Genomic DNA, 24,767 nt, shown 5'->3' with positions numbered 1-24,767 from the left:
CATCTGGATGGATGACCGGTGATAATTTTTTAAAAGTTTTAGAGCATTTTGTAACTGTATTATGAATGGATAATCATTAATCCCATTTAGCTGTTACTGCTATTAATTACAGCAAAAATAACGGAATTACAATTCTAATTCTTCTACCCCACACATCTAACAAATTGCAACCATTAGATAGGACTGATTTTGGACCATTTAAAATGTGTTTCAATCAAGGAGCAGATGACTGGATGCTTTCTCATACAGGGAAGGCATTATGAATTTATGACCTTGCACCAATATGTATGAAAGCTTGGGATCGATTTGCAACACCTACCAACATAAAATCTGGATTCCGAAAAATGGAATTTGGCCATTGGATAAAAATATTTTTGGTGAAAAAGACTTTCTCTCGTTTGTAACAGACAGAATGGTCCCTTCAACATCTAAAGACAGCAATGTTTCTTCATCAAGTGAATTTTAAATCAAAATGTGGAGGTCTCATCGCAATTCAGCATGTCTGCATTGTCAAAGCCTGACACTCTAGTTCATAGCGAGCACACGAAAGATTACTTATCTGCATCCCAAATAAAACCATACCCGAAAGCTCCAGAAAGAAAATTAACTAGAAAAGTCCAGTAAAAGAACAACCATAATAGCAACCAATAGTCCAGAACGCAATGCAATTGCAGAAAAGAAATTGAAAAAGAGACTCCACAAATTAAAAGAAAAATAGAGATGGTAAAGAGAAAAGTAATAAGCGAGTCTTCTTCCGATGAGGAAGAAGTGATTTACAAAGACTTATCTGTAGATTTAGATTTGGAAAATGATGAAGATCAGGATGAGGACCTTACTAGACTTTGAATTGATAGTTTCGTGGTTTGTAAGGTGTTTGGAAAAAAATCGGTGTGACATTATGCCGCCAAAACTGAAGAAGTTGTTGTAGATGGCTACAACGTAAAATTTTTAAAAAAAGGAAGTTGTTTCCAACCGGTTTATAGTTAGTGAAGAGCCTCCAGCATTTGTAACATACGAAGAAGTGATTGTAAGGTTACCAAATCCTTTGACAGATCAAAGTGCCAGATATAAAGTATTCTCAGTACAGTTTATTTTATTAATGAATATTTTGTTTGTTTCTTTGATATCTAAAGCTTTATTTAGAAAATAAAAACTTTAAATATTATTTTTCTATTTATTCGTTTATTGTTCAGACCCTCCCGGTCAGTCGGGAGGGTTTGGACACATTACCTCAAGTATGTATATGCCAATATTTTATTCACATTGTTATATTTGTACACAAAATATGCAAATATATAGTGAGGAGACATATATTAATCAGTACGATTTCAAAATTTTAGATATTTGTTATCCATGTCGACTCCATAATTGTTTATTAAACAATTGTCCAAACCCTCCCGGCGCTCCCCTACCAAACATTATACGAATTAAAAGTAACACCACCACCAGGTTAAGACAAAAAACACCGAAAAATAGTAAAAAATGTTGGATCTAAAAATATGCCAGATATAACAGAGGACGAAATAAGAAACGCAATGAGCATTATGTAAAATAAAAAAGCTCCAAGTGAAGACGGAATAGTATTAGAAATGGTAAAGTATGGCGGACTCATAAAAATGCTAAAGAATATATTTAATAAATTTATAGAAATAAGTAAAGTACCTTCTTCTTCTTTTGGCATCATAACCCTGGATGGGTCTTTGCCTGTCTGGCTATGTCCTTCCATTCAGATCTCTCTTGTGCCCTTCTTCTCCATTGTCTTATGTTCATTGTTTTCAGGTCGTCTTCCACGTCATCCAACCATCTCGTTCTGGGCCTTCCTTTTTTTCGCCTTCCTATGGGCTTCCATTGTAACATTTTCTTAGTTGTTTTTGCATCGCTTTGTCTCTGCACATGTCCCAGCCATGACAGTCTTTGACTTTTCACAAATCTTACAATGTCATAACCTTCATTTAACTCATTAACCTCGTCGTTTCTCCTGATTCTCCATGTGCCATCTTCCTCTTGTACCGGGCCATATACTTTCCTCAGTATTTTTCTCTCGAATGTCCTGAGTTGGGCTTCATCTTTTTTCGTCATTACCCAAGTTTCACATCCATAGGTTACTACGGGTCTAATCAGTGTTCTGTAGATAGTCATTTTGGTTCTTTTGTCTAATAATTTCGATGTCATCAATCATTTATTAGCATAGTATGTACGATTCCCGCTGGAAATACGTCAAGTAAAGTACCTACAACTTGGTTAAATGCTCTAATAATACTGATATCTAAAAAGGAAAATAAATATAAATTGGAAAACTATAGGCCTGTTATCAGCCTTGTATAAGCTGTTTGTGAAGATAATTATATTTCGACTACAAACAAACTGAATAGTTATCATCCTCGGGAGCTGGCAGGATTTAAAAAAGGTTATCTGCAACTTATCTTTAAGTATTAATATACGCATAAAAATTCTTAGATGTTACGTCTAGCGTCCTCCTCTACGGAGTAGAAAGCTGGAGTCTCACAAAAGATGTCATAAAATGGTTAAAGACATTTGAAATATGGTACTACCGAAGTATGTTAAGTGTGTCATATATACACCACAAAACTAACATTGAGACTAAGAAAAGACAAAGAAATTATTAACACCGTAAAGGCTTGCTTCGGCCACATTATGCGTAATAGTAAATACTGACTTCTAGAGTTGATTCTATAAGGCGATATTGAGAGCACGAGAGCCCCTGGATGCAGAGATATGTCCTGACTGGCCAATCTTAGGAAATGGACTGTAGAAAATGAAGATAAATGATAGAATGTGTCTATTAAGAATAAGAGGAAGAACGAAAAACAAAAGGAGTCCAAATATTCACTCACCTATTCACTCACGCTTCTACGAATTATTACAGAAGAGTGAAGTACCAAAAGATAGTTTTGGAGGATTAAAATTATTTGTTTCATTGTGCTTCTACGAATATGACCGCACTAATTAATTTCTGTGCCAATTTTCCTAGTAGACGATACCTATTTTTGGGAATAATAGGAACGACACGAAGTCCGTGAGATATATTTTATTTCTATTTTACTCCACAATTTTATGACATAATTGTTCAAATGAACCATTTAAACCATAGTTTTTTTAGATAAAAACAGTATTTTATCAAGTAACATTTTTCTATCCGATATAATCCAAAAATAATTTTTAGGTTATGTTTTTGTTTTTCTGGGAAATTTTAAATTGGTTCATTTTAAAATTTTCACTGTTTTTAAAGCAATAAAGTATTCAAAGCTAGTGGGTATAAGCGAACTCATCGATAAGGGTAATATGAGCATTTTCAAACGCGAAAATGCTTTAGGAGGTATTCATGTAGAAAATGCTGTTTGTCGCTAATTTAGTTATGGGTAATAATCTATACCTGTGTTTAAAATAGTACATGTTTTGTTTGGAATTTATTGGTTTTAAAGATTCATATTCATTTTATGGAAGAACTAAAGAGTAAATAAATCAAGAATCCTCAGTATGTAAAATTTTTTAGCTCTCTAATGATGTATTCTCATATTTTTAGATTTTGTAGCTGCCTTATTTCTGCGTTTTTAACTGCATGCATATATTTTGTTTTGGCCTGAATCTCTTTTTAACTAGTTCTATTTAATTGAATGTCTCTATCATTTCTCATTTTGACCTTGTGATTAGGTAAAGATTATCTGCAGAATCTAGTAATTGCACACTTTTATTAATTACACAGGTCCGCGACCAAAAAATTGTTTAAAATTTAATAACTGATTTTCATACTGTGTTTAACGCTGATTTCGGGAAAAATAGTGAAAAAATTCCATTACGTACAGTTATTTCACAAAACGAAATAATAAAGAGTAATTAAGAGAAACCAGCAGTATTTTTAGGTCAGCACTTTTTCTTGCCGTACCCCCTACCCATCCACCATTAACAAGCAGTGAGCCTTTGGAAATGTCTTACAATTCACAGCAGCTTTTTGCTTGGTATTGTTTTTATTAGTGCTTTAAAGTAGTGACTATTTTCTTGTATTGTGAAGTTATTGTGCTGTCTAGACATTCGACAATGGCTACCAGAGAATGTATAAACATGACAGAATGCTTCTGTTACATTTGCGGTAACTATACTGTTAAACATCAACAAAGAAACGTTTCCGATTTCGTTGAAAAAGTATATTTTGCTTATTTTGGTATAAAGTTAGGCGATCAAGATAAGCCTTAAGCCCCCACATAAAGTTTGTTCAGTGTTTGTTGAAGAACTGAGGTAATGGTTTCAAGGTAAGGATTTCTTACGTTTTGGAATACCAATGGTTTAGAAGGAACCCCAAAAACCATATTAATCACTGCTGTTTTTGTTCTTGCAATGTAACAGGTTTTAATTTGAGAAACAAAAAAGATATTTTTTACCCTAACATTTAATCATCCATTCGCCCTGTTTCTCATGGACCTGAAGTGCCACTCCTCCAGATTCTTTGGATAATATACATGATGATCACGAGCCATTGGATCAGCAAAATGATACTGAAGAAGACAGTGAATAATGTAGTAAAAGAATCGGCAGAAGTTTTAGAATCTAGATTTAAATTAAACACATGTTTGTTCCGAAAACATTCTTTTCTTGGTACCGATCTAGGAACAATATTTGTATTTTTCTTCTCCCAAGAAGATGACCTGGTGTTTTGCAGGATGTTCCTGGACTTATGACACATTTCAAACTATAATATGCTCCTGATAAGTGGAGACTTTTGATTGATTCTTCAAAAAGAAGCCTTAAAGCAGTACTTCTACACAATGGCAATAAGTATGCTTCTATACCAGTTGAACACTCGGTTTACAGGAAAGAATATTACGAAAACTTTGAACTGGTTTTAAGCAAACTGTGCTATTCAGATCACAAATGGACATTATGTGCTGATTTAAAAGTGATTTCAATGCTGCTTGGTCAATAAAGTTCCTATACAACGTTCCTTTGCTTTCTTTGTCATGGGACAGTCGAGACATGAAGCAATACCATATAAAAAAAAACTTGGCCCTTGAGAGAAATCTTACAAGTAGGTGTTAAAAATGTTGATGAGAGGAAGAGCCTTTGAGGAAGATAATTTGTCAAGGCATTGACTAAAGAAGGGGAGTGATCTGTCAATAGAAAACTAATAAAATATCACTTCCACCACTTCACATAGGATCACAAGTTGAGGCTGATAAAACAATTTGTCAAGGTATTAACTAAAGAATGGGGGGCAACTTTGTGGACAAAATAGAAATAAATAAAAAGGCAGCATGGACATCTTTTAAATTAGTTGTTATTGACTTCCTTGGTAAAAAAAGACATCCAAACTACAAGAAAATTGTCGCAGACATGATCGACAACTTTAAAAAACTGCGCTGTAACATGAACAATCAACTTCACTTTCTCCACTCACATTTTGATACTTCCCGGCAAACCTTGGTGATGTCAGTAAAGCGAAAGATTTCACCAAGGCATCAAAGAAATGAAAAGAAGATACCAAGGAAGATAGAATGTGAGCATGATAGAAAACTATTGCTGGATCATGAAAAGAGATGATTTTCAACGACTTCTCGGCAAGAAAAGCAGTAAAATAAGCTTTGACAGAAAGCGAAAGCGTTATTATAAGGACTTAGGAACCTAAAGAGAAATATAACTGTAATGGAAATTAGTTTAGAATATTATTAATAAATGAACTAAATTTTATAACGTTGGAAAAAGGTGAAACATTACTTAAATTTTATTTTTATACCCAAACTACTTTGTGAGAAAACCTGACGTAATAGACAAAAATGGTTTGCATTTTTGAAATTAGCGCAAGAAAGTGCATAAAAGTCAGTTATCAAATTTCAAACAACTTTCAAAAAATATTTTTTGCAGGCCTGTGTTATTGTTCACTGAGTACTGACTGTTACATCTCTTCTATTCTATTGGTTGTATTGATATATTAACTTCTGTCATTGCTTGTATTAAGAACTCTTAGTTTATATTGTCATATGCACCTTCGAAGTCTATGAAGAGATGATGTGTGTCGATATTACATTCACTTGTTTTTTTTGAGGACTTGTCGTAGAACAAATATCTGGTTTATTGTTGACTTCTATCTGCTACCTAACCTAACCTAACCACATTGCTATTTGCCAACAACTGTTTCAAAGCGTGGTCTAAGCCTTCCATGAATAAGGTGGGACATTATTTTGTATGCTCCGTTTAACAACATAATTCCACGGTAGTTTTCACAGTGTAACTACAGGTTTAGCAGATATAGCACTCCAAAAAAAGAAAAAATTAGTGATTTTGTAATTACCAAAGAAAACTATAAACAAAAATGTGTTAAATTTTGTAAGTGGAAGAAATTTAACAAAGTTTTGTGTTTAGAAGTGTTGAATATTGGAAAATCGTTATATTCGTAAATACTGTTAGTGTTGGAATTTAAAATATGAAAAACTACAAGCTTTTTGTCCGTCAATGATTATAGGTAACAAAAATTGTGATGAGCAGCTTTATTTAAACCAATTTTAAGACAACTATAAAGCAGTGTTTTATTGGATTCTACTTATGACTAAAATTTGTATAGAACGACTGCTAAATACCGTGAGTATGAATGTTGTATGAAATCACGAGTTAGGTCACTTTTTCTGATAACTGATAATAAGGGCGGTCAATGTTTGATCGATATCAGTGTAAAAATCACAGGTCGTAAAAAACCGCCCATCTCTAGACCCGACACAGTGATTTTCCGGATAGGACAAGACATACCGGGTGTGGGAGGAGTGCTACCTCTGGAAACATCGTTACCGGCGGAGGCGCCGATGTTCGAACTCGAGCTGGTTTTGCTCGAGTACAATTTCGTCGTCCTCGTTTGCACCTGCTGCAGTCGCAGGTTCTCCAATTTGACAGGAGAGGGGATGAAACCGATGTCACAGCCTTCTTTGACCAATCGGCCGATCCACCAGTTGTTGTCATACTTCTCCTGTAACACAACAATACCAACATAAGTGTCTTGTAAAATAGTTACTAATGTAAATAGATTTTTAAAATATATCCTAAATTTTACAGGTCGCAAAAAATACCCGTTATTAATTCATATTACCCTCGTATTAAAACCCTGTAACTTCCTTAACCATAGACATTATATAAATCTCTATGAACTTAATTAGCGACAAAATTGTTTATGTTGACAACTCTTTACTTCCGTCTAGTTACACTTAAATAGAAAGGGATTAATTTTTTATGTATCTCTTCTGTCTATTTAAAGTGGTGTTTTAGTTCATAAATCCATTTATACTGTTAAATCGAATCTTTGAATCGAATCTAATATTGTTTATGAAATAACCTGTAGTAGGATCGTTTTAGCCTGTCGCATAAGTAATAAAAGTGTCTGTTCAGATTTGCCGCCGGTAGTCAGCGGTTCTCAAATTAAAAATGTACGGTTTTCTTAATTTGATAATACGACATTAGGGATTTTTTTAATAAAATAACTTTGTATTATATTTTATAATAATTGAATATCATAATGTAAATTGATAAACATTGAGTATGAAATATACAGGGTCATTCACGCAACATGTTGGTTAAAAGTTTTCAAAGTTCTGGTCGTCACTGGTTTCTGCAAACTTGGAATAATGGGTTATGCAAAGCATTCTTAATTTTTTAAATATTTGCATTCTTCTAGCACTTTCGATTGTACCGGAAGTCGCCATTAAATCTTATTTTAAATAGAAACTGTGCTTTTTGTTATTTTTTTTAGAATCTACGTAAAATTCTGGAATTACACATGCAACTTCAAAAATTAATATTGTGGTTAATATTTATGCTGAAAAAACAAAAATTCTTTTTCAGCGTATACTAAACTCTATTTTTATTTAAGCATAAAAAAATTTGCCAATGTTAATATTGGGTGTTTAAAATTTTGTATTATATTTTTATTTTTATATATTTTATAAATATATCTATAAAAATATATATCTATATAAAACAAAGACTTATTCCTACTTCCCACACACACCTTCCCAAACCCGTCCGAGGTAGGTTGTCCTCCTGCGGTACAACCAGCCCCGGCTTTCCTCCGCCCCCTGGTCTTTGGAGCCAGGTCTCGACTATTTCGCGGTATCCCCCGTCAGGCAATGGGAGATTTCCGTGTATTTACATTTAAGTGGTAGGTTAGCCCATTTGGCTTTATCACTACCGGTGAAAGCAATTGTTCGGCGATCTAATGATGGTTGTGTGTGCCGATACTTGCTTTCCCTTTTCTGCACCAAGTGCAGTCGAGAGCGAGCAAGCATCGAATCTTTTCATCCGTCGTCTAATACCCAGTCATTCGTCCAGTCATGTCCTTAATCTACCTTACTTGCTAATCTAATTTTTTTGGTGCTTGCATTCAAGAGCGTCGTGCGGCGTGCCTCCGGCTCTCTCCTGCATGCGGTTTTTGTTTTATTTTTTTTTTGGTGGTTGGTACCCTTTTGTGTTAATTTTTCTATCTACGTCTTAATCTATGGACAGGTATCATCACTATCTGACTCGCTATCCGATTCATCTGAATCTTCATCATTACGAATAATTAAAGGTCTTACTTCATCAATAACTTGTTCTATTTCATATGACTCTAAAATTTTTTTTCAGTATGCTCAATACATTTCCGCCATTGTTCCTCATTGACTTGGTTTAGTGCATCTTGCCAGAGTTGTAAAACGCTGGCTTCGTCGGTGGTCTTACATGCATGTTTATCATAGTAGTTTTTAGTGATGCCCCACACCAATTCAATTGGATTGTACTGGCAGTGATACGGTGGTAGTTTTAGGACCTCATGACCATATTTTAGTGCCATTTGGTCAACGACAAATTTTTTCTCAGTAATGTGTTCTTTGCACTTATTTAATAATTCAGCTTTTAAAACTAGATGTTCGTGTTCTATATTTTTCTCCGACAGCCACTTTCTTAAGTCTTCTTTTTTCACCAAATGTTTCACCAAAAAAACCAATGTTCAAAAATATCGGCGTCCATATTTCCGTGGTAATCATCAGTTTTTTTTGTCGAAGAAAATATAAGACTAGCATTGGGTATAAAACCTTCCGTATTTCCTGCATGCAATATAATATATCTTTTGCCATTACTCGCACTAGTACTCGATTAGCATTTGGTAGAATCATCTTGCCAGGATGATTTGGTATTATTTGCTTTCGCAAAGATCCATGTTTCGCCAAGAAACACAAATTGTCTGGCAAATTCGGAATTCTTGTTTTTTAAATAGTTTCTTATAAACTTCCACCTTTTTCCAACAACATTGGACAGCTCGCACAACACTTTACGATTATTGGTTTTTTTTGTATCTAAAACCCATAGCTTTTATTACTTTTGATAAACTGGTAAAACCCATATCACATAGTTCTCTGTCCTTTATTTTTTGAATAAATGTCTTTCTTGTAAAATGTTCTTTTGCGTTGTACATGTCATAAATGATATTTCTGATTGAGATTTTAATACCTTGTGGCAAGTCGAGGGTTTTCAGATGCAAACGAATCCTTTTATTTTCCTTACTTAATTCCTCCTCACTCATTTTGTGAACTCTTTGCAAGGTCCGTTCTAAAATTCCACAAGCTGCACTTGTCCTTTTTTGAACTGTCAGTACTGATGTAATTGGTCCCATGTTGATTTTTTCTAAAGTAAAATAATTTTCCACTTTCAACACAATTCGACGCTCACTCGGAGATAAAAACTTATATTTAGGTGTTCTATCGTTTTCTTGTACGTTATCCATTATCACTATTGAAAACCGGCGATCGTTGAATACTAATAGCTCTGAATATATACACGAGTGGGCGGGGACACGGTGGCAGTGCGCGTCGGTCATTTGCCCATGAGTCCGGTCAATGGAGAGCCTCGACTCCGCAGACTGTTTACTATTTTTGCAAATATAACAACTAAAATTATCCAGTTATGCGACTGCAAGGAATGGATGCACTCCTCGAGACAATTTTATTTGAAATAAAATTATAAAAGTTTTTTCAATAAATTATCATCACAAAGCATTCAATTTGCGTTTTTTCACGATTTATAAAAAAATTGTTTTGGTAGCGCTGATTTATCCTCAAGTACTACAGCCGACCAGTAGGAGGTTCGGTACCACAAAGCAGGTAGAAAAGGGAAAGCATAACAGAGTGACTTTAACTAGAGTCATAAATAATTTTTCGGACGTTAATCCGAAATACGACAGGGTAAAACGACTTCACTATATCTAACGTTAAAGAAACGTTTCTTTCACGTTTCACCCTTATTATCATATAGGGGAAAGGGGAGGAATGGTGGCCGCTGGGGTAATGGTAGCCATGAAATATTTACATTTACGGCCTAATATTATTTCGCGTTTAATACCTGTTGCGCCATCTAACAGTGTTTCGTTAAAACTGCCTAAAACAATGACGATATTTTGTCGGCAAAGAAGGAATTTTTGAAAATGTCATATTTTGTTGAAGTTGAAGTATGTAAATAAGTTTATTTAGCTGCATAATTGGTACCCAGTTGTTAAATTATAAACTTAGTTTAAAACTATATAAAAAGTTCTTGCTCTAATTTAAGTGATTAATGATTATGAGTCGATCAGTATAAATATGTCTTTTGGGGTTATAATAGCCACGCGCCTGGAGGTAATGCTATTACCTAATCAGGGTAATTAGTAAATCATAATATCGAGATCACAGGAGAGACTGCTACAGCAGATAAAGCAGCAGCAAAAATATTTCCACAGGAGCTAGCGAAAAATTATTGAAGATGAATTGATGGAAAACATCATTACTTGCGATGAAGTCTGGATATTCAAATACGATGTTGAAACTAAGCGACAATCCATGCACTGGAAAACTCCTGCATCGCCAAGAATGAAAAAAGCAAGGATGTCGAAATCAAAATTTAAAGCCATGCTAATCCTTTTTTTCGACATTAACGGCATCGTGATGACTGAATGGGTTCCAGAGGTTTAACATGTAAACCAAACATACTATTTGAAAGTTTTGGCAACGCTGCGAGAGCGAGTTCCTAAGAAACGGCCAGAGTTGTGGAAAAACAAGCCGTGGATCTTGCACCAGGACAACTCACCTGCCCATAACGCGCTGTCTGTAAAGCGTTATTTAGCCGCTAGAGGCATTCCAGTGCTCGAACACCCGCCGTACTCGTCTGATTTAGCGCCCTGTGACTTTTTCCTGTTTCCGAAGATCAAGTCTGGCTTAAAAGGAATCTTCCAGCATTGCTTTGGCCAATGGAAAAAACGAATGGAACGATGTATGGGGAGGGAAGGGGAATATATTGAAGGAGAGCATTCGATTGTAGAATAATTTTTAAAATAAAACTCTTTTTCATAAGCAGTCTCGTTATTTAATCGTAAAGCAGACCTCGTAAAGCAAGTAAAGATAGAGTAACATTATTACATACTTTCTAGCAGGAGGTAGTATGTTGTAACCGCTCTTAATAAATAAATCTCTTAGACTACGTACTTTAAAAAGCAAAGATTTACTTTACCAGTAAAACAAGAAGAAGCAGTTGATGTTAGAAAATTAATAGAGAAACATAAGGATTTAAACTGGAAGAGTATTGAAGAATTCAGCTATTTTAAATACGTTTTAGAACGAGACAACTTAGGAAAACATCCACCTACTGACGAAGTTTATAAATAATTAGTTTACTTTCAACAACAATACTAGTAAAATAAACAGATTCCCTTGTTTTCCTGTTTATCGACAATATATAAATAAATATAAATAGTCACAAAAACGAATAGAAATATGGTCCAATGAAAGAAATATGGACGAAATGAAATATGAATTTTTTTAAAACTTTTGTATTAATTTCTTTCAGGTATTCGAAGTAATTTATCATAGCCTATAGATAAAGGCTTTTTTAATAACAGAAACCTTTCAATGTTTTTTATCATAATTTTTTTATTATACTTGACATAAATATAGAATCTTATTTGTTCGCTATGATGCAATAAATACTGCATTATTAGCTAATACGTCCATGGAAAAATTACTCATTTGTACAACTACTTTTCGATATCTATTTTAACATCAGGTTTTTAAGTGTTTTATCTATATCTAATTGATGATCGTTGCAAGTGTGCTACAAAACAAATACGTATACAACAATAACCTATTTTCCAACGATAACGCCGAATCTGGCTTGAACTTTAATACTACGTTTTTGAATTAGGGAACAAACACTACAACTCGGTATAAATGATTTTAGATTAGGAAATTTAAAAAGCTTTGAGAGCTGGATGCTCAGAACGTTAAGATTTGGAAGAAAGATAATAAACCCATATAAATATATCTAACACAATGGGAAATATATCTTAAAAAGTTGGTAAGAGAGAAAATACCATACTTTACCAAGATACGTTAAGCAAATAATAATATTACTACAGGGTGTCCAATTAAAGTTAACATCAAGCGGTGACATTCATAAAGTTTTGCAATAAATAAATCTTCTTCTTCTTCTTCAAGTGCCATCTTCGTTCCGAAGGTTGGCGATCATCAGGGCTATACGTATTTTCGAAACTGCTGACCGAAACAATTCGTTGCTGCTACAGCTATACCATTCCCGTATATTCATTAGCCAGGAGTTTCGTCTTCTTCCTATGGACCTTTTTCCTGCTATTTTCCCTTGCATAATTATTCGAAGCAGTTCATATCTTTCGCCTCTTGTAATGTGTCCCAAGTATTGCAGTTTTCGTTTTTTGATCGAATTGTGACTCTCTCGGTCCATGATATTCTCAGGATTCTGCGATACATCCACAGTTCAAATGCCTCTAATTTTTTGGTATCAATCTTTTCAACGTCCATGACTCCATTCCGTAGAACAGCACAGAAAGTACGTAACATCTCATCAGGCGAAGTTTCATTTCAAGGCTCAAATCTCTTCCGCAGAACACTCTCTTCATTTTAGTGAATATGGATCTGGCTTTTTCTATTCTTATTTTGATTTCTGCTGAGCTATCGTTGTCTTCATTTATAAAAGTGCCTAAATATTTGTATTTGCTAACTCGATAGATAATTTCATTGTGTAAATATAAATTTTGGACATTTTGTGTTGATTTCGATATTACCATAAATTTAGTTTTTTTTTATGTTCAAAGATAGTAAATATTCTTCGCTGCAGTCTGCTATCTTATTCACCAATGTCTGTAGCTCTTCAAGTGTTTCTGCGATCAGAACGGTGTCGTCGGCAAATCCCAGATTGTTTAATCTAACACCATTTATTTTAATACCTACGGATTGCTCAGAGAGTGTTCTATTCATTACGTCTTCGGAATAGGGTTGGTGACAGTATACACCCTTGTCTCACACCTCGCTTTATTTCAATTTCTTCAATGGTATTATTCCCTTCTCTCACTACTGCTTTCTGATTGTAGTACATATTTGCTATTAGTCAGATGTCTCGTTTATCTAAATTCTTTTCTGTCAGGAGTCTGATTAGGTGATCATGCCGCACTTTATCAAAGGCCTTGTTGTAATCTATGAAACACATGAATACATCTTGATTTATGTCAAGACATCTTTGAGACATAACGTTCAGTGCAAACAACGCCTCTCTTGTTCCAAGTCCATTTCGGAATCCAAACTGGGTATTATTGATGTCCATTTCCAGTTTTCTGTGTACTCTAGAGTGTATAATTTTCAGGAATATTTTCAGTACATGGCTCATCAGACTGATTGTACGGTAATCACTACATTGTTTGGCATTTATCTTTTTTGGTATAATAACAAAGGTGGATAAAAGCCATTCTTGTGGTATTTTTCCTGATGTATAAATGCTATTGAAAAGTTCAACTAAAATGTGAATCGAGTCTTTTTCTATTAGTTTAAGGATTTCCGTTGGTATTTCATCTGGACCTGTGGCTTTACCATTTTTCATTCTTTTTAGTGCGTACATTACTTCTTCTTCCGTTATTTCTGGACCTTCGTCTCCTTGTATGTTACTTATCTCAGATTGTTGTCTATCATCTGCAAATAGTTCTTCAATATAGTTTTTCCATGTCTTCAACTGTTCTTCTAGTTGTGTTATTATGTTTCCGTTGACATTATACAGGGTATTTGGCTGCTTACGTTTTTGTGTACCTGCAAGTTCGTTCACTTTTTTATGTACAATAAAAATATCATGTTTTGCCTGCAATTGCTCTATTTCTTCACATTTTCTTTTATAAAAATCTTCTTTTGCTATTCTGATTTCTATTTTGATTTCTTTCTGTATTTGCTTATACCTTTGTTCGTTTTTTCCTTTTATTATTCTCTGAATAGATAAATCAGAGTTTATTTATCCCGAATTTTGTTTAAAATCTCTCTGAAACACATTTTGTTGTTTTTTGTTCTTATATGTCTTCTTGGAAAAGGAAATATTGAAATGTTTTCTTATCTAATGATTAGATAATTTTATAATATGACGACAAACAAGAAAAACATTTTAATTCGCTCACAAAATTTTTCAATAAAAGCATATACATCATAAGAGATGTACAAGGTTTCATATCACCTTGTACATTTCATACATTTAGTAGACACATACAGCATCTTCTGACTTTTATAAACTTTTATTATTTAAAACAAAAACGAATTTCTAGAATATAATCTTACCTTAATGTGTAAAAAATCTCTAACTTCGAAGGAAATGGCATAACCGTGTACCGGCGAATCATCATCAACGGAGCCGTCGTAAGCAACGTTGGTCCTGACGGCAAACGCTACCGGTTTCGTCTAAAAACAAATATTGTGATATTAGATATATATCTATAAGTGTATAAATCCAAGAAATAAACGTACAAACTATACATTTTACCAAGTTTGTATTACCAAGAACTGGAAAAAAACTGTTTCGAAACATTAGCTTATGATTAATTGGTAACAATTAGGTACTATTCTGCAGTCCTCTTCCTGATCTGTGTCTTCTGGTTTCTTTGTTTAACGTATAACCCAGGTCCAAATCTTACACCTTTTGGGTTTGTTATGGTATTTCCACTATTATTTTGGAGTATCATTGTCTGCGGTTTCAATTATCTCACTAGATATTTGACATCTGAAAAAAGTTCTCTAGATTCTTGGCGGTTAGCATGTTCTTCTATTTGTACCCATATGTTTTAATATAATTATTTTTCCTCTTCGTCCTATCCCTATTTCATTTTGCATTAAATTTAATGTGTCTTTGAGTTATATGATTGTTGAGAGGCTCTTCGGCCGTCCAATGTTTTTACTATTATTTCTTTTGGGGTTTGTGTATTTGATAGCTTGTGTCATCCATTTCTTTGCGTATGCCCACGTTTTGTTAGGGTCTCCGATAGACACTGGTAGGTCATCATTTGCTGCCTGCGTGGTTTCTGGAAGACATGAAAGCACTGCTGGAACCACAGACCTTTCCTGAGGCTTGGAGGACATCGAGGTTAATACTGCTCCCCAAGGCTAGGGAAAAGTATCGCCCCATCTGTCTTCTTCCTTGCATCGGTAAGCTGTATGAAAGGAAGCTGCGAGTACGCATAGACGACATAATTGAGAGGTCAGGTGGTTTATCTCGAAGGCAATTTGGTTTTTGTAAAGGGGAAAGCATGATTGATGCAATCTTAAGTGTGCTCGAAGTACTATACAACAGTGGGGATGAACATCGCTGGGCGGTCCTGCTGTTGTTCGATGTTAGGAATGCATTCAATACGCTGCAATGGAACGAGGTAATGTAGGCAATGGAGGAGACACTGACCTGGTTACCTGATGAATATGGTGGCGAAGTATCTGTCCGAGAAAAGGATTATATGATGGAGAAGAACACGATCGTCGATGTGACGGCTGGGGTCCCCCAGGGATCTATCCTGTGCCCGATGCTATGGAACCTGGCATATGACGGGATTATGAACTGTGAATACGAAGGGGGTACAACCCCCTTCGCATTCGCGGATGACCTTGCTGTAGTGGAAGTAGCCCGGAATGAACCAGATCTCAAATACCGCGTTTGGAACTCGGTAACTCTGAAACTTGCGGCAGAGAAAATCTAAGCTATCTTTCTTAACGAAAATTAACAGGCAAAGTGTGGAACTACATGGGTGTATAACACCCAGGAAACACGTAAAGTACCTTTCGTGTTTCGTTTAAAAGGAGTGACGTTGCACCAGAATGGAAAATGGGGGAGCACGTGCGGGAGGTGGTCCAAAAGGCTGCGAATAATGCGGCTGCATTGAAGAGGGTGATGCCCAACATTAGGGGACCCAAATCCGAAAGAAGGAGGGCCTTACAAGGTGTTTTGCAGTCGATCGTCGTCTACGCGGCACTAATCTGGAGTTCATGACACGAGTGGACAGAATAAGTCTATTGCGATTGGCATACGCCTACAGGACTGTGTCTGCGGTAGCCTTGTGGATCATCACTGGATATTTTCCGTTGCATGTTTTGGCGGTGGAAAGAAAAGAGCTCTACAAGAAAAGAGACCCAAACCTTACTATCGGCGAGAGAAGACAGGAAAAGGAAAGGTCAATTGAAAGATGGCAAGAAGAATGAAACAAAACGTAGGATGTGGCACAGTGGACAAAGATGCTGATCCTGAACATCAAAGATTGGGTAGACTGTAACCACAGGCGACTGGATTATATCCTAACGCAGGTACTCACAGGACCGGGTATTTTAGGACCTAAGTCTCTTGGTTCGGAAAGGCTGACACAGATGAATGCCTATACTGTGGAAACTCGGACACTGTGACACATACGATGTTGGAGTGCAACAGATGGATAGTAGAAAGGGACAGAATGGAAAGAGAGACAGGTGTGAATTTTTTTACAGTGAGAGAAATAATTGAGAGAATGATTGAAAATAAAGCAGGTTGGACTAGCGTACACAACCATATCCGTGCAGTGATCAGGAAAAAGGAAGAGGAAGAAAAACAGCTGGACCAACGGCAAAGGTAAGAGGGAAAGATGCTGCAAGTTGAAGGTAGAAAAGTGAGTCAGACTGTATGAGTTAGACTGTGCGAGTTAGACTGTGGGGAAGGAGGAAATGCCTGTCTGGGAGTGATGCCGTACTAGGAGCGATGAGGGTCTTCTAGGCGTTAACTGGAACAAGACGACGATTCTCCTTACTGATACTGTGTGATTAAATGAAGGTAGTACTTCGGAAGTAATGCCGGCCTTACAGCGGCCATTCCGCTTCTGGATCGCTGGATGACAGAGGACGGTCTGATTTAGGAGGTAGGCGTTCGGTGTAGACTCGGCTACGAGAGGGCATTTTAAAGTACCTCGGGAACTATCGCCGGGAGTACGAAGAACAAATCCTGCACTAAGGTCAGTCAGGCGGCGTTCTGGACTTAAATGTCTTTTGATAATTCCAGACCCGCCTCTCTAAAGACGAAAAAAGGTCATCTTTTGTGCTTCTAAAATCTAAATCTCAAAACTTACCAAAACTAGGCTAACGTGGTAGATTACTGCCTAATTTCTGAATGTGTTTACATAGATATGAAGAAGTGAAAGAAATAATAAATAAAGATTCTAGTCTGATATTCTAATTGAAATGAATAATTTAAAACCTATTATGCAATAATAGTTAGAGATTTCTGAACAATGCGAAGATATGAGTGAGAGAAGACGAAAAATAACTAGCCACTGTTTGTCTACAGAATGGGTACAAGAAACTAAAGAGAAGTACGAATGTTGCAATTTGCATTAAAACACAACCTTTATATAATTACTACTTTCGTCAAAAAGCTCCTGGAACAAAATAAACATGGGCAAGTATATACAGTGTCAATAGAAACGAAATAGATTACATTTTATCAAATTAAAATGAAACAGTCCAAGACATAAGTGTTTTAAATAAGTGTTAAGTAAGTGGTAATCATTGAACTATAGTAGGAGGAATATTAATAAATAAAAAACAACAACTTATAACAATAAAAATGTAGAAAAATTGGACATAACCAGAACATTTTTCTAAATATGCAAAATATGTAATAAGCGTCCTGAGGGGTCTTGTAGGGGCCTGAGAGAACTTTAGTAATTATGTTTACTTATTTATTATTTCTTCTAGTATATAGATCAGAGATGTGAAACTTACCCTTGCTTTTTCGAGTTGACTAAGGGCTTGTCGTTCCTTTTCACGGCGTAGCGTTTCCTTTTCTTCGTCAAGAGAGAGATCTGATGATGGTTGAGAATAGTTAGAATCAGCAGAGCCCTGAAAAGAAAGAAAATATGGTAAATTTGATATAAATTTTAATAAATTAAAAGCCAGTTTTTTATCAGTTACAAAAGTATCGGTTTATATATTTATACAAAGAAAATAAAATCCACCGATAACTTATTATGTGTTTAACAATTCATGGATATAACAAGCAGAATCTACTTCATCAAGGCTATTTTCTTCAAGGCTTTATTCTGAAGATATTTTCTTGTGGCATGTTAAAGTAATTAGTATTTAAATGGGAATAAGCCACAATTAAAGGTTAAAGTAAGTTTATTGACGTTTCAATTTCCGCTTCGGAAATCGTTCTCAAAATATAAACATTAGTAAATTAAACAAATTTTGTTTTTTTGTTACTTGGTGAAAAATTCCTAAAAATTTAATTTTACCTGACTCATTTATATTGACAATTAAGACATACATTATACATTTTAAAGTAGACGACTTTAAGATGATATTGCCAATATTGTTTAGTGGTTATAGTGGATGATCCACTGGTAACTTTAACATCCTAATATATAAGTTTAAATAATGTAAACTAAATTGTAACCTATAACTTTTAACGGGTTTTTACCCATATATTTAGTGGCTCAAAACATGTACACCTAGACACTGATGATGGAGTATGTATTCCGAAAACGTTTTGTCTTCATGACATAGCCCGATTGGGTTTTTTAATTAGGTATATAACTTTTATAAAGGATTTTAACAAAATTTTTTGGTAAAGAAATGTTGAATTCTGCGTGTATGATTAATTAAGAGGCCAAACAAGCTCATAGGATGTGAATTTAAGACACATTTGGGTCAATCCAAGAGATGATATGAACCTATACGTGGAACGCTTGCCTCTGGAACTAGAAGTAATGGTAGAGATATGTTGGAATTAATGAAAGCATTAGACATGGTGATTGGTAATACATTCCTCCAAAATAGAGAAAGTTAACTTATCGCATTAACAGTGAAGAAGCAATAGAAAATATACGTAAATTTAAGGACCGCAAAATAATTTGTGAGACTGTAATTCTATAAGAAAAAAAGAGTTAAGGAGTGACAAAAAAATAGGTCATATCTCTAAAGCTCGTCTAAAATGAAACAAAAGTAGCAGTAATAAGAAACCATAAAATGGATGTAGGATTTTCATTATTGACCATATCTCAAACAAAGCAATAAAATGAAAAACAACATTTATAGTACGTACATGTAACTTGCCTCAACTCAGTAGATGTAGATAGCGATCATAGCCTAGTATTATAAAAAATAAGAATCATCCTGAAGTGCTTCACACCCAACAGAGCGGCACCAACAAACAAAAATCAAAGTGTAAGGACTAAGTTGCGTACTTAGTCCTTACCACTTAATCCACTTAATATTTATACAGAAAAAAACATGTTAGAGAAGATCGCTGGGAATGAAATATTAGAAAACGATCACATCGCGGAAAGCTGGGAAACATTCAAAAAGCTGGGAAAAACTCAAAACTAACATAATTAACACAGCAACAAAATCCCTTGGAGAGAGGAAAGTAACAAACACTAACATATCAAAAAAGAAAACCACATGGTTTAAAGAGAAAGTGTAGACAAAATGTGAAGAACAGAGGAAAAGTCGTTTTACAATACACAACATAACAAACACAACAGGCATACAACCACTATAAATGAAGCAGGATCAGAAATGAAACGAATACATACTTTAGTTACACAAATAAAAAGGGAACACTGGCAGAGCTTCTCAAAACAGATGGAGCACGACTTTTACGGAACACAAAAAGAAATATGGGGAATGATCAGAGGACAAAGAAAAAAGATGAACAAACCAATAAAACTCGATCCCTATTTGCTAAAGTTGACTATAATGAACCACCAACACGAGAGATGATGACAAACAAAGAAATAAATATTGAGGAAGAATAGGTAAAGAAAGAATTAAGGAAATTTAAAATATAAAATCTAATACCTCTCTTTAGAAAGAGAGACAAATCGGACTCTGAAAATTACAAAGGAATTAATTTGAGGACGAAACAGTAAAAAAAGTAAGAACTAAAAAAGGATACCAAATGGGAGAAAAAACATCAATTTAATATAACCGCCAGGCAAATTTAACATGTTAATTTTTCCAAAAAAGACAAAATGCATGGTTATAACCGCAAATTTACTAATATGTAAATTATAGCTGAAGGTCAGATAATAAAACAAGTGATGGAGTTTAAATATCTAGGCATCACATTATCTAGCTACGGAAATCTCGAGACAGAAGTGGAAGATCAAGTGAACAAAAAAAAGCAGAGCCCTAGGTTGCCTTAATGAAACAATATGGAGAAATAAATATATCAGGAAAGAAATGAAAGGCAGAATTTACAAAACGGTCATCAAACCAATAATGACATACGCGACAGAAACATGACCTGACACAGAGGGGACAAAAAGGATGTTAGAAACAGCAAAGATGAAAACACTTGATGATAAAACACTATGGGACAGAGCTAGAAGTACAGATATACGACGTAGATGCAAAGTGGAGCACATCAAGCACTGAGTAGGGAATAAAAGAGTAAAATGGAAAGATTATATAAGCCGAATGACAACAAATAGAGTAGTAAAGACGGCAAGAGACGGTTCTCCAATAAAAAGAATATCAGTAGGAAGAGCACGAAAACGATGGAAAGACTACTGAAGGTTCGTTGAAAAACAGAGTCTACATAAAAAGAAGAAGACATGTAAGCTAGTAAATGAAGTACGGTGGTTAAAATAAACATTGAATTATGTACTAGGAAATAGAAGAAAAGGTAGATCAGCATCAAAACGAAAACAGTAAATGAACGAAATAATGAAACATTGAGGTGGAATGTGAGTAAAGTTGAAATAAATATTGACCGCGAGTGTGAGCAAAAAACGTAAGTGTAAAAGGCCAACCAGAACAGCAAAGTTGTAGAAAGAATTAAAAGGAGAAACATGGAAAGGACAGCGTCCAACCAAACTTTGGACCACGGGTGTAGACCAAAAACGTGAGTGTAAAAGGTCAACTAGAACAGCAAAGTTGTAAAACGAGATAACAGAAGAAACATTGACTGTAATCTGACCGAAAGGACAGTGTCCAACCTAAAGGCTTGAAGAGTTGCTGCTGTTTCCTTTACCTCGACACCGAAAGGTAGAAGAGAATCGATTAGGTATGTATGAATGAAGAAACCCGCTACCAAAAAAAAATATTTTGTAGATATACAAAAAAAAATTGTTTTAATCTATTTAGGAGTGACGCCACATAAATAATAAAAAAGAGAAGTTTATCTACGAATACTTATTATATGTGGGATTTTTTATTATCTTGTATTGCCAATCGTTGGTGTGATGTCGATTGTAAAAATTAGATTGTTTTATGTCAGATGAGTTTATTTATTATGGTAATAGTAAGTCAGAGCAAAATCTATTTTTATCGACATTGAACAATAAATTGATTATTAGTTTCTTTCATTGCAACAGTGAACATATTGATTGATCTATTGAAGTTTTCAGATATTATTTCTTTAATTCCAGGATTGAATACTTGGATATTTACCGGAAATCAAGAGAAAAATATGTGAGAAGAATAAATTGAACAATATTTTTCAATATGAGCAATATTTAATTATTTTACGAGGGAAAGGAGAAAAGTTCTCTATTTCTTTTTTGTTTCGCTTATTTGATCGCATCTACGATATTTATCTTATTCTTCGGCGTCCTATTTTTCTCTTTTTCGAAGATTTTTATTACACAAATTAAATAATTTACACAATTATACAAATGAAATAAATCACAATCTCCATCACACGTCTGCTGTGAGATTCAAACCGTTAAAACATAGTAGAAGAACGTCCCCAGCGATTACACGAAGACAGTTCCCAAGATTATCTGTTTGCTATGCCACAATCGATAAATTATATAACTAATCTTGATTTTTCTTTGTAATTTTGGAGCCATTGTCAAAAGATATATGGTTCCGTTCGAATTCGGTGTCTCAATCTGCCTACTTCCCTCACTCGTGACGTAGCAGTATCGTGTTCTGTAAGAACCGTCAAACGGCACTGAGGTCTCAGTCTGCATACTCCTTAGTGTCAAGTGACGACCGGTCTTACCCTGTGTAGCTGCTTTTATAGAGTATGTTTCAACTGTAGTGGCGGAAATTTCTAGGAACAGTAAAGCCTCACCAAACAAAGCAGTGGCGTTCCAAAAAATATTTATGATTTAAATCAAATTGTTAAAGATAGATACACACAATTTATTAAACAATGATATTAGATTATATTTTTGGCAATATTGTACTACATTTGAATACATATTATTATAATATATCACATACATATTTATATTGTCTGTATGTGAAACCATAGATACGTATTACAGATTGCAGTATTAATAAATATTAATTACAAAGATTGTTTTAACTTTAAAACCTTTATTATTTATATTACTCACTTAAACGTCACACAGTTAAATAGAAGAATATACGAAATGATTGTAATAAAGTAAAAAAAAAAAAATACATACATACAGGACAGTTTGGAAAACTTATATTCACATAGGTTACATAGGTACATCATAATGTTAAATTATATTATTAACTTTCATAATCAGATGCACTGTCGTCGTCACTAGAATCATTTAAATCAAAATCCACAAGGAAAATAATTCCTGTAGCTGGCTGTATACCACGTATAACAAAAGAGGTTAGACTTTGTATGTGGGTATATTTTATTTTATAAAAACCCTTGCTTTTGCCCTTTGCGTTGCCCTTTTAAGGGTTTTTATAAAATAAAATATACCCACATACAAAGACTAACCTCTTTCATTTAAATCAATCCTTAAAACGCCCTACACACGTAATGATTTATTGTACTGCGTGTTTATACTGCAGGTCGTAGAGAAAATCGTAAAGTTTGCAGTACTGTCATTTTCTGTACATACGATGCAACACATATCGTACTACAGTAGTTCACATGTATCGTATGTGTGGTCTTGTTATTGATCGTAAGAGTGAGGATTATGTCATTAAGATTTTCAAAAAGAAAAGTTGCGGCCCTTATAACTGCGGTATTAATTGATGAAGATGATAAAAAATCAGTGAAAAAGAGAAAATGGAGTAAACAGTGGTTGTTAATGGATCTTACCTTCTTCAGTTCACGCCTAAAAGATGTTCTTATATTATTTATTTTCTTTTTCATTACATCTTTTGTCCCATCTGGAAACAGTTCCTGAAATTTCTTAAATAAAATATCATAACTTGAGTTTCTCTTTATTTTATTTGCATATTCTTTTGATTTTACATTCCATAGACAGCTATTTTGTCTATATATTTCAATAAACTCCAGATTTTTTTTTTGTTTAATGTCCATGATTAATGTCCCAATAACTGGCTATCAACAATAATACTGCCGTAGCCAAGACTCTACACATGTTACAACTTGCATTCAAACACGATCGTTGTTACGATATTTTATGGAAGCTCCGTACTGCGAACGACACGACTACTACGTACTGCGCAGCATCCAATTTGCCTACGCACTTGACGATTTATCGTCACTGCGGCAGTTTTAACCGATGCAGTACTGCATGTAGTTTGTTAAATCGTTAGGTGTGTAGGCCGTTTAATTCTTCAGTAATTACATTTACGCGATGTTCACTTTCCAAATACTTATCTTCAACATCGACAAAATGTTCACACACTTTCTTTCAGTTATCTACAGTTACTCTAGAAAATTCCTGTTTCACCAACACTTACGTCTTCTAACTTAAAATAAACGTATTGTTTTGTAACTTCATTTTTTATTTGCGTTCAAACCATTTCTATAGGGTTCAAGTCTGGATGATATGGCGGAAGTTTTAAAGAAACATGTCCACATTCTTGCAGCACTTTGTCAAATTTATATTGAATATAATCTTGTTTGTGTCGTTTGATGATTTGATACAATTGCGATTTTAACATTTACGTTACAAATGGTAAATTGTTTTCTGTCATCGAAGATAGCATATTCATTTTTTTAGAATTACTGGTGGGTGCTTTATTAATTGGTACATTATGATATGACGCATTATCAGTAACAACAACAGATCCAACAGGCAAATTGGGGATTAAGTGTTTTTGATCAATTTTTCATAATTTTCTGATCATTATGATAATCTTCTGTCTAAACCTATGGCTTAACCAACCTACTTCCTTTTTAAATGTTTTTGAATAATCCTTTGCCACTGTCATCGGTCCAGCTATTTGGCGTAGTCTGTATTGCATGTACATAGGTTTCATCAAAATATACAATTGACTTCCCTTCGCTTCTTATTTAATTTTTGTCCAAATATTTAATGCGCAGAGCACGAATATCATTCCGTTCAATTAATACGCGTCGATTATCTTTCGTTTTCTTCCATTTAAATCACAAATATTTCACAATTCTGTAGAGAGAACTCACACTTCCAGTCCACTCGTACACCTCTTCAAGCCTTTTCTGCAAAAGCTTCAATGATACACAACGTTCAGTCTCATGAAAACGATGAATAGTATTTCTAATGAACTGTTTTTCATACTCCCTTAAGTCTGTCACGGTTGCTTTCCTTT

At 34.6% G+C, this 24,767-nt stretch overlaps 1 protein-coding gene across 3 annotated transcripts in view; it reads right to left on the bottom strand.

Annotated features, from left to right (window-relative positions):
- Positions 1 to 24,767, bottom strand: part of Ca-beta (Calcium channel protein beta subunit) — a 577,851-nt gene that overhangs the window by 65,662 nt on the left and 487,422 nt on the right. For all 3 annotated transcript variants that reach the window (XM_072534152.1, XM_072534153.1, XM_072534154.1), the window contains 3 exons: positions 18,063 to 18,179; positions 14,616 to 14,735; positions 6,754 to 6,967 (listed from right to left, as the gene is read on the bottom strand). In XM_072534152.1, coding sequence (XP_072390253.1) covers positions 6,754 to 6,967; positions 14,616 to 14,735; positions 18,063 to 18,179 — 451 coding nt within the window. The remainder of the gene's footprint in view (positions 1 to 6,753; positions 6,968 to 14,615; positions 14,736 to 18,062; positions 18,180 to 24,767) is intronic.

Source organism: Diabrotica undecimpunctata, chromosome 6, assembly GCF_040954645.1.
Source record: "Diabrotica undecimpunctata isolate CICGRU chromosome 6, icDiaUnde3, whole genome shotgun sequence".
Classification (NCBI taxonomy): Eukaryota; Metazoa; Arthropoda; class Insecta; order Coleoptera; family Chrysomelidae; genus Diabrotica; species Diabrotica undecimpunctata.
Note: the sequence above shows the minus strand (reverse complement) of the source record. Positions and strands in the feature narration are given on the sequence as shown.